This window comes from Salmo trutta, chromosome 14 (genome assembly GCF_901001165.1).
Source record: "Salmo trutta chromosome 14, fSalTru1.1, whole genome shotgun sequence".
Classification (NCBI taxonomy): domain Eukaryota; kingdom Metazoa; phylum Chordata; class Actinopteri; order Salmoniformes; family Salmonidae; genus Salmo; species Salmo trutta.
This window is the reverse complement of record NC_042970.1, coordinates 77,376,049-77,395,334: the sequence shown is the minus strand read 5'-3', so window position 1 is coordinate 77,395,334 and position 19,286 is coordinate 77,376,049. Positions and strand designations below refer to the sequence as shown.

The 19,286-nt window shown below is 43.1% G+C and overlaps 1 protein-coding gene and 1 long non-coding RNA gene across 3 annotated transcripts; both read right to left on the bottom strand.

Moving 5' to 3' along the window:
• Window positions 1-5,253: 5,253 nt before the first annotated feature.
• Window positions 5,254-11,812, bottom strand: LOC115147454 (cyclic AMP-dependent transcription factor ATF-4). The gene is made up of 3 exons (XM_029689699.1): window positions 11,641-11,812; window positions 9,215-9,745; window positions 5,254-7,181 (listed from the first exon to the last, which is right to left on the bottom strand). Exons 2-3 carry the CDS (start codon window positions 9,597-9,599, stop codon window positions 6,175-6,177), a joined length of 1,392 nt encoding a protein of 463 aa, XP_029545559.1. The 5' UTR covers window positions 9,600-9,745; window positions 11,641-11,812; the 3' UTR covers window positions 5,254-6,174.
• A 1,334-nt stretch (window positions 11,813-13,146) lies between these two features.
• On the bottom strand, window positions 13,147-18,837 carry LOC115147453 (uncharacterized). Of its 2 annotated transcripts, none has more exons than XR_003866343.1 (4): window positions 14,691-18,837; window positions 14,349-14,480; window positions 13,919-14,002; window positions 13,147-13,717 (listed from the first exon to the last, which is right to left on the bottom strand). It is a non-coding gene; the product is annotated as an uncharacterized LOC115147453 (long non-coding RNA). The 2 variants fall into 2 exon arrangements; XR_003866344.1 differs by having other exon boundaries at window positions 13,919-14,480; window positions 14,691-14,858; window positions 14,985-18,837.
• Between the last annotated feature and the right edge of the window lie 449 nt (window positions 18,838-19,286).

Sequence of the window (19,286 nt, the reverse complement as noted above, 5' to 3'; positions counted from 1 at the left end):
TAATGTTACCTCATTAGCATAGCAGGCATTTGGTAATGATTATAATGTTATAACCTCATCAGCATAGCAGGTATCTATGGTAGTGTTTATAATTTTACCTCATCAGCATAGCAGGTATGGTAGTGTTTATAATGTTACCTCATCAGCATAGCAGGTATGGTAGTGTCTATAATGTTACCTCATCAGCATAGCAGGTATGGTAGTGTCTATAATGTTACCTCATCAGCATAGCAGGTATGGTAGTGTCTATAATGTTACCTCATCAGCATAGCAGGTATGGTAGTGTCTATAATGTTACCTCATCAGCATAGCAGGTATGGTAGTGTCTATAATGTTACCTCATCAGCATAGCAGGTATGGTAGTGTCTATGTTACCTCATCAGCATAGCAGGTATGGTAGTGTCTATAATGTTACCTCATCAGCATAGCAGGTATGGTAGTGTCTATAATGTTACCTCATCAGCATAGCAGGTATGGTAGTGTCTATAATGTTACCTCATCAGCATAGCAGGTATGGTAGTGTCTATAATGTTACCTCATCAGTATGGCGTCACGTCTCTCCTCCTCCTTTGCTATTAGCAAGAATGCAGAATGTCATTCACCTATTCACTTCAGCCTATGAGCATGGCACAGTAAGGCAATCCCACCCCGCTTGCTGATTAACCTATGGGCTCACTCGTGCAATAATAATCACTAATCACTTTCCTTTCTTTCAACCAATGAGCATGAATCTAGGGGAGTATTTATGTCAACTCAAACTTTGTCTCCCACTTGCTGTTTTGCAGCAACAGCCTTTCAACGACCTTCCACCTCCCCACCACCAACTGAAGGCCTGTCATCGCATCCCCGTTCTTCCAGCATAGGGTAACTTGTCATCAGCATCTGGCTCTGAGGAGTATTCCACGGAGATGAATACAATAAAATTCCATATTGTATTCTGTCTTTGTTGTCATTCAGTTGAACCTGTGTTTGATTTAACTAACTATTTAAGCTCCACCCCTACTTCCTCTTTCTTCCTCTCTCACACGTCTGTATACTGACTGACATGTCCCTAGATGACTCACTCTGATCCCGAGCCTTCAGGCTAATTACCTGGTCACACACACACAGTCTAATTATCTGGTCACACACACACAGGCTAATTATCTGGTCACACACACACAGGCTAATTATCTGGTCACAGTGACAGTCTGAGGATCTGAGCTCATTAACAGGCTGACGGCTGGGGATTAGGGAACTATATATACTCTCAGAGAAGTAGGGCCATTGCTAACACTATCACTACCACTTCTCTGTGTTACCCCTCAGTCAACTCAGCTTACTCAACCATCTTTATGACGCAGGCCAGTGCGCTTGTCCTGTGACTGACTGAGTTGAAGAGTTGCTGGGTTAAATCCTGCTTCAGATTCAAGTTAGCCTAAAATAGACCTACTTGAGACGAGTCATCTGGTTTTCGACTCCTACATACAGTAGCGAGTGAGAGAGCGAGAGCCAGAAGAGAGGGGGCTGGAAAGAGAAAGAAGGAAAGAGGAGAGAGAGGTAGAAAGAGACGATCCCCACTGGGCACACGCTGGTTGAATCAAAGTTGCTTCCCCGTCATTTTTGTTAGGTCTAGTATTTTGTGCTTTGAAGGCAAGTGCCTAAAATAACATTTTGACAAGTCTGTGGGAAGTAGCAATGGACTGTTAGAGGTCACGTCCCAAATAACACTATTCCCTATACAGTGCTCTACTTTTGACCAGAACCCGATAGGTGCCATTGGGATGCAGTCTCAGTTTCATGGTACTGTAGTCCCTCTTTGGATCTACTCAGTGGGGGACAGATACATCTATACTATTCCTTACTCAGGCCTTCTTTGCCTTTGTTAACCAATGAGGCCTCTACCTGGGCTCTAGCCAAGAGTTATAATTAACACTACATACCACCAGTAACTGCTATGTGGCTGTGTCCTGATCAAACCTTAGTTTAGGGCCAGTGAATCATGAAACACACACACACACACGCCAGTGAGAATCCCTGTTATTGTGAATGGCTCAAAACACCAAAAGCATACTGACAAGCCAAGCCATTAATGAATTAAGCCCATTGTGGTTGGTAGTGTGCATCCCAAATGGCACCCTATTCCCTATGGAGAACACTCATTTTGATCAGGTCCCATAGCGAATAGGATGCCATTTGGTACGCAGACCAAATAACAGTAGATTCATGTGGAATGAACACTACAAGTCAAGGCTCATCTTCAGTCAGCCTGCTTTAAAACGCTTCGTCGATCCCAGCACTCACACCCATGATCTCCTAATGAGCTATTCAGACCTGGGTTCAAATACTATTCGAAAACGTTCAAATACTTTGAGTATTTGCTTTAGTCTGCCTGGAGTGCTAGGTCACTGGTGGGCTGGGTTAGCACTTTTGGGACTTCTCTATTGGTTCCATTTCAACAGGCAACCTCAGTCAAGCACAGATCAAGTATTTGAAATGATTTCAAATGGTATTTGAACCCAGGTCTGGAGCCATTTCTAAGTCCCATTTCAAACAGGCATTCATTCCCTGCATGGCATTTGCCTTGGCTTGACATGCCTCTCACTTGTTCTCTATCCCTCTCTTTCTATTGCTCTCCCTCCGTCTAGCGGTTAAGAGCATTGGGCCAGTAACTGAAAGGTCGCTGGTTCAAAACCCAGAGCCAGCAAGGTAGATAAATCTGCTGTTCTGCCCTTGAGCAAGGCAGTTAACTCCCAACAACTGCTCCCCAGGCGCGATGACGTGGACGTCGATTAAGGCCCCCTCCCCCCTGCACCTCTGATTCAGACGGGTTGGGTTACATTTACATTTACGTCCTTTAGCAGACGCTCTTATCCAGAGCGACTTACAAATTGCAGAAGACACATTTCAGTTGAATGGATTCAGTTGTACAACTTACTAAGTATTCTCTTTTGACCTCTCTCTTCTACTCTCGCTCTCTCCCTCCACCTTTCTTTCTACCTCTCTCCCTCCTCTCTCCCCTTATCGTTTCCACTCTCTCCTTCTCTCCCCTTCTCTCTCTCTCTCTATCAGGGCGGTTCTTATCAGGGCCTGTGCAGGAGTGGAAGGCCTCACTACTGTGGACTGTCTGTCTGTCTGTCTGTCTGTCTGTCTGTCTGTCTGTCTGTCTGTCTGTCTGTCTGTCTGTGTGTCTCTGTTCTCCCGGCTTACATGGTCATAAATAAAGGTAAAATAAATAAATCTGTTTTTTACTACTCAAGCTAAATGTACTCATCTGCCATGTTTCCTTCAACCCACTGAACTCTTTCACACACAAACGTTTGTACACACGAACAGACACACTCTCGCATACACGCGCACTAGTCTTACATATAGACACACAAATATTCAGCCTAGTGACCTCACACTATTTTCATTGCACATACTCACACACTAACCCACAATCTGTTTCTCTCTCACTCACTGACACACATGCTGTCAACCCACAACTTTTTACCTCTCTCACACACACACACAAACACACACACACACACACACACACACACAACACACACACACACACACACACACACACACACACACACACACACACACACACACACACACACACACACACACACACACACACACACACACACACACACACACACACACACACACACACACACACACACACACACACACACACACACACACACACACACACACACACAGAGAGAGAAAGAGACAAATGTTTCCCCTCAGTCTGTCTGGTTTCAGATAAAACAAATGGGGGAGACAGAGATTCTTTCCTGTGAGACGTTTTCACAGCTGTGCTTCACTCTTCTCTGTATCCTCCCCCACTCAGTCTCTTTCTCACTCACAGACCTCCCTTTTCTCTGTCTCACTTCTGCTCTTTGGGTTTTGCTCCTTCAGCCAATGGCAAGAAAATGTGTCGAATGTTAGCAGGTTCAAGCCTGTTTTCTAAGACTTTCTGAAATAGCTCAACTCGCACCAAGGCTTATTTTCAGACGATTAGTCTTTAAATTGTTTAATTAAGGATAATATATTTTTTAAACAAATGTTATTGTAAAACAGCTAATGACACAGTATAAGCGAAGCCTGTTAAAGCAGGGTGTACTGGCTAACCCTTAAAGCACAATGACAAACACTGATATTATATAGACCAGGGATCATCAGCTAGATTCAGCCGCGGGATGATTTTTTTCTTGAGCGGATGGTCAGGGTGCCGGAACATAATTACTAATCATTTGTACTCTGAAAATTGACTTAAGAAGCCCAAACAGATATTGTATTTGACAGAAACAATCATTTCAAACCTTGCTTATATTGGTACAAGATCACGTCTCTATTTATGAATGTAAATACTTGGGAATAGATTTTCTAAATAACATTTTGAGGTGAATTCCTAGTGATTTTATTACTTTATGTCCCAATTTTTTTATGCTAAAAATGTATTCTGAAAAAAAATGTGAGGGCCGCCAGTTGACGATCCCTGCTATATATCCTTATGTTATGGTTTAATAATTACTTAAATAACATTTAAAAACAAATATTAAGAGCTAATCACTCTAAAAGCTCAAACATGTAGTAGTGTACTTGCCAACCCCTGCATTAGCTATTGCACAATGACAAGTAGTATAGCTGTACTAGTTATAGCATGGATGTTTGCACTACCAACTACCCATCCATTTCCTGTTTGCGCAATCTTACATGTAAATCAGGTATACCTGGGGCCGTATGTATCAAGAGAGATCCGATCTAGGATCAGTCCCGTCCATGTACTCTTGTGATTTAAAAGGCAAAATGGAGCTCAAATCAGCACTCCTACTCCAAGATGCTTAAATAGACCCGATATTCACGAAGCTCAGGTTGGAGCTCAAGTGTGACAGACCCAGGGTCTGTATTCATAAAACGTCAAAGTAGGGAGTGCGGATCTAGGACCGGTTTATATTTCAGATCAAAATTACATGGACCCTTGACCTGATCCTAGATCAGCACTCCTACTCAGATGCTTCATGAATATTTTTCCCAGGACCAGTATCACCTGCCATTCCAGTTGCACAGGCTTAAAATACCAGAGTACTGTTGCTTAGTCATGATGATCAAATTGATTCAACGCTTATATGGTATCAGTCGTATGCGTACACTACTAGTGCCTTACTAAAATTGCATATCAATTTCACTGCAAATTTGTCATGGCATTTAGATTTGCCACAAATAACATGTACTTCTTAATCCAAAATATAAAAGATCACACTTCAAACAGATCAATTGAGATTCAATAAGGAGCTTTAATAGTAAACAATAGCAAAGCATTTATACAAGCCAAACAAACATGTAGCTAAAAGCTACACTAGAGTTGCCAACTAGGTCTAGGACAGTCTAGTAGATGGATGGTTTTCTACTATTCAGCGTTAAATAAAACCCTGATGAAGCCAGAGTAGAGTTCAGGTTTCAGGTGAAGATATATACATACCAAACATAACATTGTGACAGAGGGAATTCAGTGTAACATTAAAAAAATCTGCCACAGGGCGAGGCCCCTTTCTGGACTAAAGCTGCATAGAGGAAGACAAAGAGTAGTGGGGTAACGAGAAAAGAGGGGGAGGGTAAGGGGAGGGGGTAAGAGAAACGGGTGAGTAGGGTAAGAGTAACAGTAGGGTGACAGTTGGGGGGGGGGGGGTGTTGTAACCAGTCTTTGAAACTGGAGTATTTTTGGGGGAAGGTTGTGGGTTGGATCTTGGTAAGAGTGTGGCCGTACTAATTGGTCTTCGTCGTAATTCTACATTTTCCTACCTACGCAGTAACCACGGCCGAGTCAACACACATACCGTACAACACTTGTGTGTTTAATGGTGTGTATGTATACCAGTGTAACACGGTGATAGAGTTCATACAGAACAGACCAGCATGACTGATGCTCCGCCTGACTAAAATAAGTCCCACATCTTCTCCCCCTGATAATAATCTCATCAACTTTTCTATCATCTTTCTAGCCATTACCCGACTGCCTTCTCTACCCTTCTCCCAAAGTATGCAAATGCACACTTCCCATCATAGACAGCAAGTATGCAAAAGTACACTTTGGTAGAAGGGTGGATAACCAGGACGTAGCCCCTCCTCCACAAGATACTGGATCTCATTTTAAGCATTCCCCTTTCTTGCCTTCCTTCTATCCATGAATTCCACTGACTACGCCACACTAACAGTGGTCTTCTTCCTGTTCTTTGCTGAGCGGACCTCCTCCATCAGATCTCTGAGGTACTGGATCTCTCTGCTGATGCCGTCAGCCTTCTCTGCCAGCTCACGGTTCCTCTGCTCCAGCTCGGAACACTCCGCGCTCAGCACTTCCTGTTCGCTCTTCTTCTTCTGTCGGTAACGTGTCGCTGCCGTCTTGTTCTGCTCCATCTTCTTGAGCTTCTTCTCCACGACCTTGGGCGCCCCCGATACTGATTTGACCTTGCCGCTGAGGGTTGTGGGGGATGTAGTCTCAGGTTCAGGTTTGGAGTAGGGTTTGGTCCTGGAGGACCCGGCTATGGAGGGAGAAGGAGAGGGGGAGGAAGATGGGTGGTGAGGAGGGGAGCTGGATACAGAGTCGATGCCGGAGTCGCTGTCATCAGACTGGTCATCACAGCTACTGGAGGCTGAGAGGGTTGATGTGGGGATGATGGTTGGCTCCTCTTTAGGGGAGAGGACCACCACGAAGTGGCCTGAGGGCAGGAGGGAGAGGACGATAGGGGCGGTGGTCTGGAGGCTGTCGCTGGGCTCAGAGATGATGGTAGTTGGAGTGTGGGTGGTCTTGACTTCCAAGACATCAACGTCCACTTCGCTCCCCAGCTCGAGGGTATATCCCATGGAGAGGGGTGCTGGAGACTGTGGCTCAGACTTCACCACGACCTCTTGATCCTGAACCGTCACCACATGACCTCTGACCTCATCCCTTACCTCTTCCTCAGGGACATCCAGGGAGGGGAGGTCAGCCAGAGGGATGCCCAGGGAGAGCACCTCGTGTGGGGCAGGGATTGGGGCGGTGAAGGGGTCCACCAGGTCTAGGTCCATCTGGGTCTCCAGGGAGGCCAGGAGCTCCTCGGGGGAACTGGGCGGGGCGTTGGAACAACAGGAACCAATCAGTGAGTCCAGGTCGAAGTCACTCAGGTCTATCTTCTCAGCCATCCAGTCCATGCCCAAAAACGCATCATCTGGGGAAGAAGCAATAAGTAAATTGCATCTAAATATACAACATATTATACTCAATGTTTATGATATGACAATTTTAATAATTATTGTACAGTGATAACGAAGTAAAAATTGGTCCTCAAACAAAATCAGTCCTTTCCCAAACAAAAATCTGCTCTGAAAGACAATATTCCAGTCAATCATGATTTGTGGGGACATTGAAGTTGCCGATACCGGAACCCTACTGTTTGCCAACATGTTTCCTGTCTGTACAACAGGAGGAAAAGCACCGCTGACACTAGTGTTGTTTTACAGTATTAGCCAGGATATCTGGTGCAAAACAGTTTGTTCAGGTGATGGATGGCTTGTCATCACGTGTGGATGTGCAAACAGGTAATACCGGTAGTTACTAACGACCTCTATGGTTAATGATTACCATACACGTTGGTATCGGGCAACTGTTTATGACAAACCGAGCCCAGGGAAGAGCGTAGGTGGGGGATTGCTTAAAATGATAGGTTTAACCTGTCTGGGCTAGGGGGCAGTATTGAGAATTTTGGAAAAAATATGTTCCCATTTTTAACTGCCTCCTACACCAACTCAGAAGCTAGAATATGCATATTATTGTTCAGGTTTGGATAGAAAACACTCTGAATTTTCTAAAACTGTTTGAATGGTGTCTGTGAGTATAACAGAACTCCTATGGCAGGCAAAAACCTGACAAGGTTTCAAGCAGGAAGTACCCTGTCTGACAAGGAGTCGTGCGTCTTGCATCTTTTTATTGAAAAGTAAGGATCTTAGCTGTAACGTGACAATTCCCAGGGCTCCAATAGGCTCTCAGAACCCGCGAAAAACCTGAAGGTTTACGAGGGAGCCTCAGGCTGAAACACATTATCACCTTTTGTAAGTGGCTGCTCCGAGGACCTTTGAATGAGGCGCGTGCACGAGTCGCTTCTGAGGAGAAATTTTATTCGGCTGTTTAGGCTCAATGCATACTCCCGGTCGGAATATTATCACTAATCTACGAGTGAAATGGCATAAAAATTGGTTTTAAACAGCAGTTTATATTTAGACATTTTTGACACGCCAATGCGCCATGCGCGGGACCGTGAAGAAGCATTCTAGAACTCACGAACAAAACGTCGCTGTTTGGATATAACGATGGATTATTTGGGACCAAACCAACATTTGTTATTGAAGTAGAAGTCCTGGCAGTGTATTCTGATGAAGAACAAGCAAGGTAAGAACATTTTTCTTATAGGAAATGTGATTTTGGTGGAGGCTGACCTGGGTGGGTATCTAAATAGCTAGCCCTGTAATGCCGGGCTATGTACTTAGATTATTGCAAAATGTGCTTCATCCGAAAAGCTATTTTAAAATCGGACATATCGAGTGCATAGAGGAGTAATGTATCTATAATTCTTAAAATTATTGTTATGCTTTTTGTGAACGTTTATCGTGAGTAATTTAGCAAACTGTTAGTAAATTCCCCGGAAGTTTGCGGGGGTTATGCTTTTTCTGAACGTCACATGCTAATGCAAAAAGCTGTTTTTTGATATAAATATGAACTTGATTGAACAGACATGCATGTATTGTATAACACAATGTCCTAGGTGTGTCATCTGATGAAGATCATCAAAGGTTAGTGCTGCATTTAGCTGTGGTTTGGGTTTATGTGACATGATATGCTAGCTTGAAAAATGGCTGTCTGATTTTTTCTGGCTGGGCACTCTGCTGACATAATCTAATGTTTTGCTTTCGTTGTAAAGCCTTTTTGAAATCGGACAGTGGGGTTAGATTAACGAGATTATTGTCTTTAAATAGCTGTAAAATAGTCATATGTTTGAGAAATTGAAGTAATAGTATTTCTAACGATTCAAAAATCGCGCCACTGGAATTTCAGTAGCTGTTACGTAGGTGGGACGAAATCGTCCCACATACCCCAGAGAGGTTAAGCCTAATAGTTGTGATAACACCACAGATGGAGCCACCTATAGGGTTAGGCAGCAAACGCTGTGCGTTTTTGTTGTGGTTTCCTTTTCAGCTGTGTTCTCACCTCTGCAGAAGTTTGTTCCCATGTGGGAATGGAGCAGCTCGCTAGAGTCCAGCCACGGAGTCAACGGCATCGGGTGGTCCTCTACCCCGAACCCGGCCTTGCTGCTCCCCAGGAACGAGGGACGAGGGGATGTAGGGAGGGAGTCGGAGGACGAGAGATGGGAGGGGGAAGGAGACAAACTAAAAGAGGAGGGAGAGAAGGAGGAGGCAGAAGGGTTGGAGAGAGAGGGGGAGCGGGAAGAAGAGAAGGAGGAGAGAGAGGGGGGTAGATCATCCTCTTCATCTTGGTCCAGACGGGGCCCCATGGGGTCAGCCGTCAGAAACCAGTTGTCCAGTAACAGGGCCCCAACGTCCTCCAAGACCAGTTGGGAAGTCAACAGGGACATGACTGCTTCTTCTGGTGGTTGTCAACAGTAACGGGGTACTATAACGGGATAACAGAGAGTCTTCGGACGTTGTCGTCGTTAGGGGGAACGGTGATATCGTGCTGTGGTAGACAACAGCAGAGCTGAGGGTGGTTGGTTTGAGCGAACTGGAAGCAGAAAGGAGAGAGATGGAGGGATAGGGGTTACAAATTGCAGTATGACAAGTAGTTCCACAGAGGAGAGAACATTACTTTATTAGTCCATTTACTACATGAGCAACAGAAATGTATTTTGCATATCCCATTCTGTTTGGTAGACATACACATACTGTAGGAGAGGAGGTGGGATAGGGGTGAGATGTCGTGTATGACATGGCGTTAATACCATCATAGCTAGGCTACAGAAAAAGGAAAATAATCAATAAAATGTATTTATAAAGCCTAATTTATTAATCAGATGTCAAAGTGCTTCAACAGAAACCCAGCCTAAAACCCCAAGTAATGCAGATGTAGAAGCATGGTGGCTAGGAAAAACTCCATAGAAAGGAAGGAACCTAGGAAGGAACCTAGGAAGAAACCAGAATCTGAGGGGTGGCCAGTCCTCCTGACTGTGCCGGGTGGAGATTATAAGAGTACATGGCCTTTAAGGTCAGATATTATCTTGAAGAACTCTCTTCGCCTCATTGTTCTGAGGGATAGGTAATCATATCAATAAATGGTGTCAGTTTAAATGGTGCTACTCATTGACTACCCTCATTGTATTGTGTTAGTAACACCCATCAAGGAAGTTCTATTTTGCTGGCCTGGGTTGAACCGGGGAATAGCCCTTCACGTCATCGGGCGAAAGTGGGGAGGGAGGAGCACCCTTGACAAATCAAACAGTAATCTGCACTGCTCTGTCATGTTGTCAACAAAGGCAGCATGGTGCGTCTTCCAGAAACATACATAGCTTCTCCATATAATAAATATTTAACTAGTTTTCACTTTGAAGGCAGATACAGCGTTTTTATCAAAAGCAATCTTTTACATGTGAAAACACAGAATCCTACACATCACTCCACATGCAACGAATGCACCGGTTCAAACTCCTCCCACCGGGGTAGGGACAAATAAACAAACGCCCTCCGTGTTAGGAGGAAGTCTTATAAGAGGAAGTATGCGTCTGGGAAATAGACCTGAAAACAGTCAGCTTGCGATATCTTGTAAAACCTGTGGTAGCTTAAGTTATGTCCTAGTGACCTAGTCAACAGTAACATTCGGTCGTTTCCTGGAAAATTTGAGGCCATTTGTTCAACTAAGAACTAAAGGAACAAGTCGAGTCAATAACAACTTTGACTTAATATCTCCTAAAACGCATTCATGTATTTCACAATAAAATAGTACGAGAGCTATTCTGGTCTAATACTTCAGTGGAAATTCCGCCAGTGCTGGTAAACTCCCCGCCCTCCGCCACCGGATAACGTATCCTAATCTGGTCATGATGTGACCGGTAACGCCGCCTCCTCGCTGACTCACTATGGAAACGGAGAGAGGGGGTGAGGATACCGCCATTTTCACAACAACCATCTGTCATGAAAGGAAAGTAGAAAGCGAGGACAAAACTACGCCATTTTGAAAGTGCCACGTTGCCATGTCTGGCATAGTAACTTCATTTATGAGCCTGGGCTTAATAACATGAGTTAAAAATCATAATATTGTTATTCAATATGAGAAGGGGGTAGTTAATTAGTTATGACGTAGATATCGGTTTAAATGGCCCACTGTAGATGGCACGGGATCCACATTGTTTTGTCACTTTGTTGAAAGGCACTGAAACGCCGACAGTTGATACGAGTTACTATTCCACCGCTGGGTAGGTGCCAAAGACAGCCCAAATCTAGCTGCCAGTCAGACATATCAAATATCCGAAGTTAGCTAACAGTATAAGCTATTGTATGTAGAGTTAGCTAGCTAGAACGCTAACAACAACTTCCCAAGCCTGCTTGCCAGCCACACCTGCCCGACAGCTGACGTGTGACTGACTTTACATTTCCTGTGAAGAAATACGTATAAGTTTTACTTACGCCATTTTGCGTAAAAAAGCCAGTGCTTGACCGTTGCACTGCCGGGTTGTTGCCGCTGCTGGATAAGCCGCTGCACGTTAAACTGCCATTTTGCGAGGGAGAACTGAGCGCTCGGAATACTACGAAATATCGTTGAATGTCACAGAGAAACAACGGTCGCGCGAGGTCACATGATTATTTATAGTCCCGCATCACACCCAAGTGTATCCTTCCGTCAAACAGCGCTGTGGTGTATCACTCCGATCCCGTTACTGCCTCTGATTGGTTTAGCTCGTTATTCCCCTTGTTGGAAATAAATAGGCCCAGGGCTTTAGTGTAACCGACGAAATGTAGGTCAAATTAACATGTATACATTGAATTAAGATTGAAGAGGTTGCCCACAAAACGAAGGACTGCAATGTGTAGAGTAGACTACTTCACAAAGTTAGATAGTCAATCTAAGATCGATCAAACTGTATTAGAACTTGTCTAAAGTGATCAAATAATTGTTTTTCATCCTTAATACACCCATAGCAAAGGACACGTTGAATTTCTAGAGGAGTCTCTTTTCCAAAGACTATTTGTCCTCAAGGATTCGAGTGTCTTTGTTAACTTAACTGAAGACTAATCAACGGTAACTAATCAACAGATTAATACGAAAATTGTGGTAACTTTATTTCAATTTTATAAACAATTAGTTTAGTTATATTCTGACGACAACTCATGATTACAATTGAATACATGTCCAATCTCTCCACCTGGTGGTTGAAAAGCCAAATAAAGAAGTAGTGGAGGTCATTGGGTTCTCTGTTGTACATCAAAATGGTTCCCTATTCCCTATGTAGTGCACTACTTTGACGACAGCCCTATATGGTGCCATTTGAGAAACAGACAATGTTACTGCACCATTTAACCAGTGGTATTCAAAGTCGGGGTCTAGTGGGTAGTAAAAATAAAAGTCAATTGATTTGACATTTTTAACAACAAATGTATAGTACAGATATACAGAGTATACAAAACATTAATAACACCTGTTCTTTCCATGACAGACTGACCAGGTGAATCCAGGTGAGAGCCATGATCCCTTATTGATGTCACTTGTTAAATTCACTTCAGTGTAGATGAAGGGAAGGAGACAGATTAAAGAAGGATTTTTAAGCCTTGAGACAATTGAGACATGGACTGTGTATGTATACCATTCAGAGGGGGAATGGGCAAGACAGGCACACTGGTTTGTGTCAGGAACTGCAACACTGCTGGGTTTTTCACGCTCAACAGTTTCCCGTGTGTATCAAGAATGGTCCACCACCCAAAGGACGTCCAGTCAACTTGACACAACTGTGGGAGCATTGGAATCAACATGGGCCAGCATCCCTGTGGAACTCTTTCAACACCTTGTAGAGTCCATCCCCTGACAAATTGAGACTGTTCTGAGGGTGAAAGGGGGGGGGGGGGGCGCAACTCTATATTAGGAAGGTGTTCCTAATGTTTGGTATACATGACAATATAGAAATGTTTTTTAGAAAGATCATTTGAAAAAAATAGTTTATTGAGCAAAAATATTGTGTCTCCTAATTTTGTTGATAGAGATGTAAATAGAATGAATTCAAGGCTATTTGTTTATTACATATTTTGAGGTTGAGTCAATCGATGTGGGTTGTGGTGCATTTGTTAAAGTTATTAGTAAAAATATCTAAATCTGGAAAAGTAGATGTCAAGAGTCCTGACAAATCATGATTAACATTGAGGAGAGCTTCCAAGTAAGAATTTCACTGTACAGTTTACACCCGATGTAATTTTCACCTTACAAATAAACATTGATTTGGCTCCTCATCCGCTTTCTCCGTCTCCTCCACCTCAGAGGATGAGATTATTTTCCACTAGCTCATCTTTGGCCTCGAACACTTCATCCAGCCCTTCATTCAGCTGCTGAGCCACTTTGCGTATCTTTTTCCCCAAACTTGGACTTCAGTCCTTTCTTCAGCTTTGGACCATCCTCTTGCTTAGTGAAGCCAGAGCGAAGCCTTGGAGCACCCCCGATGCCTTACTGCTGGGCTCTATGGCACTGGCACTACCCACTCCTGTCACTTTGGCCACCCTGGTTATGGTTAAGGTTTATTTGATCATCGTGGTACATAAGCAGAAACATTCTTAACATGTTATGTGTCATATCATATAAAACAAGTAAAGAAATGATCTGCCTAAATATATCATCAATAAAGTCATACACAACACAACAGATAATGCAGTGCAAAGTCCTTCAGATACATAAATGCTAAAACTGAGAAAGTTGTCTCACCGTACGAGTTTCCTGCGTAACCAAAACCTCTTCATAAAGAGGGTGATTGGACTCCTCTCTGTCAACGACGGCAGGCGACCCAAACTGGAAAAAAAACTATGTACAGCTCGGAAAACCAGGTATTACAGTATTGGTAATAAATGAGTGTTAAGATTAAATACTGTATTCTTCATATAGCTCATTGTAATATTTCTACTGCTGTACATTGCATTGTAGTTACTGTTTATACACTCACCACATATTTATTATATACTGGATTCTTGACATAGATATATTACAATGAGCTACTGCTGTACTCTGTCATACAATGTGTAAATGCTCCCTGTGTACATACGTAAAGATTGCATTTGGATTACTGTTACAGTGTTATTTGGGTTGTTAATTGGATTTAAGCTTAGCGTTAAACATCTCTTTTCTCTGTCTGTCTCACCTTACGAGTTTCCTGCGTAACCAAAACATTTTCATACAGTGGAAGATTGGACTCCTCTCTGTCAAGGACGGCAGGCGGCCCAAGACGATGACCCACCACAAGCGGCTTGTATTGGTCCTCTTCAGTTTCAAACTGAAAAATAAAATAGTAATTCAAGTCATTTTCAGAGAGTGCATTTTCTGAGGCAAATCCTAACTTCCACTCAAGTCGGATTTTTACTACATAGCACTGCGTTGTCAATGGGAGACAACGTGAACATTTGACGTCAGGGGAAGTTAGGATTCACTCCTATATGAATATATGAGAGAAAATGGAAGAGAAGAGTGTGTTGTGGCACGATACCTTCTTGACCATTTCAGTCACAGTGATTTCAGGATTACTTCTCACAGACAACTTCTGCTGCGCCATAGGAGGCCGCTTCTGAACTGTGTCTGGAGTTCTCAAGTCAATGTATATTTTACACCATAGGTCTCTCAGAGAAGAGTTAGGTGGAGAGCCATGGTGGATGTCCTATGCTCCCCAGGGGGCCAAGAGGATAAAGTCAGGTAAGTCATGCCATAGTTAAAACTGCAGTTCAAATATAAAGGCATTCAACTTGATGTACAGTATGTTGACAATGGTTGAATCCAATCTTACTCTGCCTCCACCAACCCCTGGGCCAAGTGTGACTGAGGGAGAGGGGGACCACAGCTCCATCTCCTCTGGGGCTCACTCTCCTCAGGCTTGCCAATATAGATGTTCCTGGAGTGGCGCACCAGGGGTGGAGGCTGTGGGGGGATGAATCTGCCACACACTCAAAAAGTAGCTAAGGTGAAAAGGTTAAAAGCAAATACTCTTGTACATACTTTAAAATCGATACTGTCATGTTTATAACGGTGAATAGTAAGGAGCCGGACAGAGATGAAGCACCTGCTGAATAACTGTAGTTGAGTTCTAAATAGTAGTATTTTGGGGTATGCGGAAATATAACATTTTATTGTATGTCCCACTTCGAATTGAGTATGCTTCAAATGCCAGGACGTCATACTAATTTTGGCTTTTCATCTAGTAGAATGCGCTGCCTACTATTGAGGAAGGCAATCATATTTTCTGACCCAGGTGCGCTTGACAACAGTTGATAATCTGCTTTCTGTACATGCTTTGTCTTCTTTTGCAGTGGAGGAAGAACCCTGGATGTTGGCTGTATCCATTTGGACAAGAGTCAAGACACATTTAGGGCTGTTGAGTTGCGCAACTTGGAATGAATCATTAGTAATGCCTTGCATCCTTTTCACTTTAACTCTGACAGTGTCACACACAAGTGGGCGTGTCTTAGAAATAGGGCCTTGTGTTTTGCGCCATCATGTGACATGCCTGGATTTTAACCTTCATTTAAAGCTTTTTGATCAAACTGTCCCCCTTTTCTTTTTATGTCAGATTGTCCAGCACCATACTCAGACAATTGCTTCATTTTTTTAAAATGTAAGGATGAAAATGTAGTTTTAAAATCAGGCATCATGTCATGACAAAACCCAGGGCCCTACTTATAAAAAAACCCCAATAGTATTATTTTTGCAATGCATTAATTTATGTTTGGGTTAATATAGTCAATACAAGGTTTGACATACTATATTATTTGTGCTCACTTAGGGATGTATGTTGGGGCAAAAACGTATGTACTTATTGAAAAAAATGTACTTTAATGAAGTCTGCTCATTCCTTTAAGGCTATGCATTGAGGGCTAAATCATACCAGACTCAAAACTCCACAGGTAAAGACAAAAAGGCCCTTAAACCTTTGCCATCACAGATGTACAACTATACTCGTCTGAACATCCTTGGAGATTTGTCTTGTCACAAAGCACTGTTTCGCTCATACACTTCCTCTACTCACAATAGAAGATCATTACTATCTTGTGTGCTTGGATCTACTTTTCGGAGGGCATCAAACTTTCTACTTCATTAACTTGAGCCACAACATGATCATGCCCAGGGCCGGTCCTGGGCGTGCTGCCGTCCTAGGCGAGACAATGGTTTTCTCAGCTAAAAGTCAGAGGGAACGGAACATAATAGCGGCGCAATTAATAGGCCTATGCTACAAATTAAACATCTGGTTAGTAGGCTATATAATCAGTTCAATGTCAATAATATAGCCTAATATTTTCAATCTGATTTTATTGATAAAATCACTAATGCCCTGGAAGCTCTGCCACCCTAGGCGAAACAAAAATAATTACATTTTCGACATCCTTATGGCACTTTCAAAAGTTACCTTTCGCCACAGACTGAAGCTCAACTGACACAGAAAACGGTAAGCTTCAACTGCTGGCTACTCTTTAGTTGTATAACCAAACAACATAATTGCTTCCCTAAAAGCTGCCTGGTTTTAAACAAACATCTTCTCTTTTCAGAAAGAGAAAAGCTAACTTAATAGGGACAGAATAGTAAAGTATTTTTTTTTTTATGTCTTCGAATATTATAGGCTGCAGTTTAGCTTCAGATTGTCATAGAGAGGAATCAATATATCACCGAGTTAAGCATTCTTATAGAACGCTTGATATAATCTGGATACGCTATGTATTTATTTCATAAAGGAAATATCATTTTTGCCCTTTAACAAAGGGTATGTGATACCCTCACTTAATTCGAGCCCTGGTTTTAGTCAAACACCCCAAGCCCTTCCCAGACACGGAGGTATTTAATCAGTGCATGCGACAGTATTGGAGTATTTGGCTATACCGACATCTATTGATAGGAAAGTTGTGTCTGTCATACAGGTAGGCTTACCACTTATTTCTTGGAAGATGAAGAAATAAGCACCAATTATGTATGCAATTCTATGTTTGCAGCAAAAACAGAAGGCTGCAACGTTTTGCTTGGAATAGACAAACCTTGGTCGCTCCACTCTCTCCCCGTTCGCCATCCTCTTATTGTAGTGGGCCAACGAAAACTTTCGCTTACCCTCATCTCCTGGGAAATACCCATCCTAATCCTGATGTGGCCCAGCCTGCACTAACATATGCCGTAAACATCCATTCATATATTTTGGCCACTCACAGGGGATCTTGTGTTTTTTGTCTGGGAGTCGGATTTAGCAGCAGCACCACAACTGTCATCGGGGACGGGGAGCGACGAATCTGAGTCTGGGTCCAAGATAGGGTTTTCCCCGGCATTGTTTGGAGGTGTGGCTAGGCCTGGTGCGACCACCTGTTCTTGTCCAGACAGAGAACTGTCATCGGTGGAAGTGTATGGCTCGGGACTCCTCCGGTTTGCCCATTTTGCTGCTAGAATCAGCGAACCGGGGCTCGTCGTTTTCGGCGAATGAATGGCCTGTCCTCGTAGGCTTGTCATTCTCCACACCGGCTGATGGACATTGCTGCATGCTGACACATTGCACCAGCACATTTCTTTGGTTTAGAAATTGTGCCTCTTTTCTCACAGTTTTTGTCAGTCTTAGACGTGGTAGCAAATTGTTTCAACTCAATAGATTGTTTAGCTAAATTATTTCCACTGTTCGCTAGCTACTAACAGGGTAGGCTACTGCCTTAATCACTAATCGTTTTCGTCACACACAAATGTAAAAAAAAAACCATTTAATTGGCAGATTAATTTTTATACATTTTCCATAAACACATCACCAGCAAGGATAGTGGGATTCGGGAGAAGCAGGAATGGGGTGGGGGCGGGAACAGCAGCAACGCTATGAGCTGGTGGCTGGGGTGCCGCGGGCGGTGTAGTAGCCTATCAGGGGCGCCGGAGGGCGGCAGCCAATTGTCATAATGCCTCCCCAAAATCAAGTGCCGGGCCTAATCTTGCCTAAAAGGAGGGCAGACCCTGATCATTGCACCGGAGAGTACATATTCAGTTATAATATACAGTCCTACAAGGCCCATTGATGAACATGACTAAATCGTTGTCTTCTAATTATTTATTCACAACATTGGTTTATATGACAATAGATTTGACAATGGAAAATGTTGCAGTGATTGTATGATACACAACTGAAATAACCATTAATAAAATGTTTCAGACAAAGGGTTCCGCTATGGTTACAAGCCTTTTTGGGGCTATATAGAACCCTTATGGTTATTTATAGAAACTTCATGGAGAATGATAGTTTCTTTATAGAACCAATCTCAAAAGGTTCTTTTATTCTGGTTTAATAGCAAGGTTATATAATTTAAATTCCATAGGTTTTACTATTGTGTCTTAACGGAATCAAGTACGCTAGCGCTGGAACTGCTCAGGGTCCCTGAGGAGACACTTCAGAACTACTGACTGTCAACCATTCAATTCACAAGACACTGACCATAATCATGTAATCGCATAACATCAAGTCCAATGAGCCGCCACCCCAACATTTTAATTATCACTGGAACCATCACCCTTCCCAAAGAAGCCTTGAGGAAACCACATTTTTGTGTGTGTAGGGCTGTCGATTAAGGCAGCCCTCCGCACTTCTGATTCAGAGGGGTTGGGTTAAATGCGGAAGACACATTTCAGTTGAGCAACTTAGGTATCCCCCTTTCCCTTTCTTCAGAGGATGAGATTATTTTCCACTAGCTCATATTTGACCTTGATCACTTCATCCAGCCCTTCATTCAGCTGCTGAGCCACTTCTCGTATCTTTCTCCCAAACGTGGACTCCAATCCCTTCTTCAGCTTCGGCCCACCTTTGCCATCCTTCTTCAGGGTAAAATAGATATCCATGCCTAGAGCAAAGCCTTGGAGCATCCCCGATGCCTTACTGCTGGCATCTATGGCACTGGAGCTACCCACTCCTGTCACTAAGGCCACCCTGGTTTAGGTTAAGGTTTAAAAACATGCAAATATAAAAAAATTAAAAAAAGAGAATATATTTCCAGACAAGAGTAAATGCAGTATATTAAGATCATACCTGACCACTCTGACGGCCTCTGTGTCAACCTCCTGGAGGGTTGAAAGGTTGTGCTTCCTCAGG

Coding starts and splice junctions, on each gene's coding strand:
- LOC115147454 (XM_029689699.1), bottom strand. CDS start 9,599: ATGTCCCTGTTGACTTCCCAACTGGTCTTGGAGGACGTTGGGGCCCTG. Junction 7,182..9,214: donor GGGAACAAACTTCTGCAGAG/GTGAGAACACAG, acceptor CTTCTTCCCCAG/ATGATGCGTTTTTGGGCATG.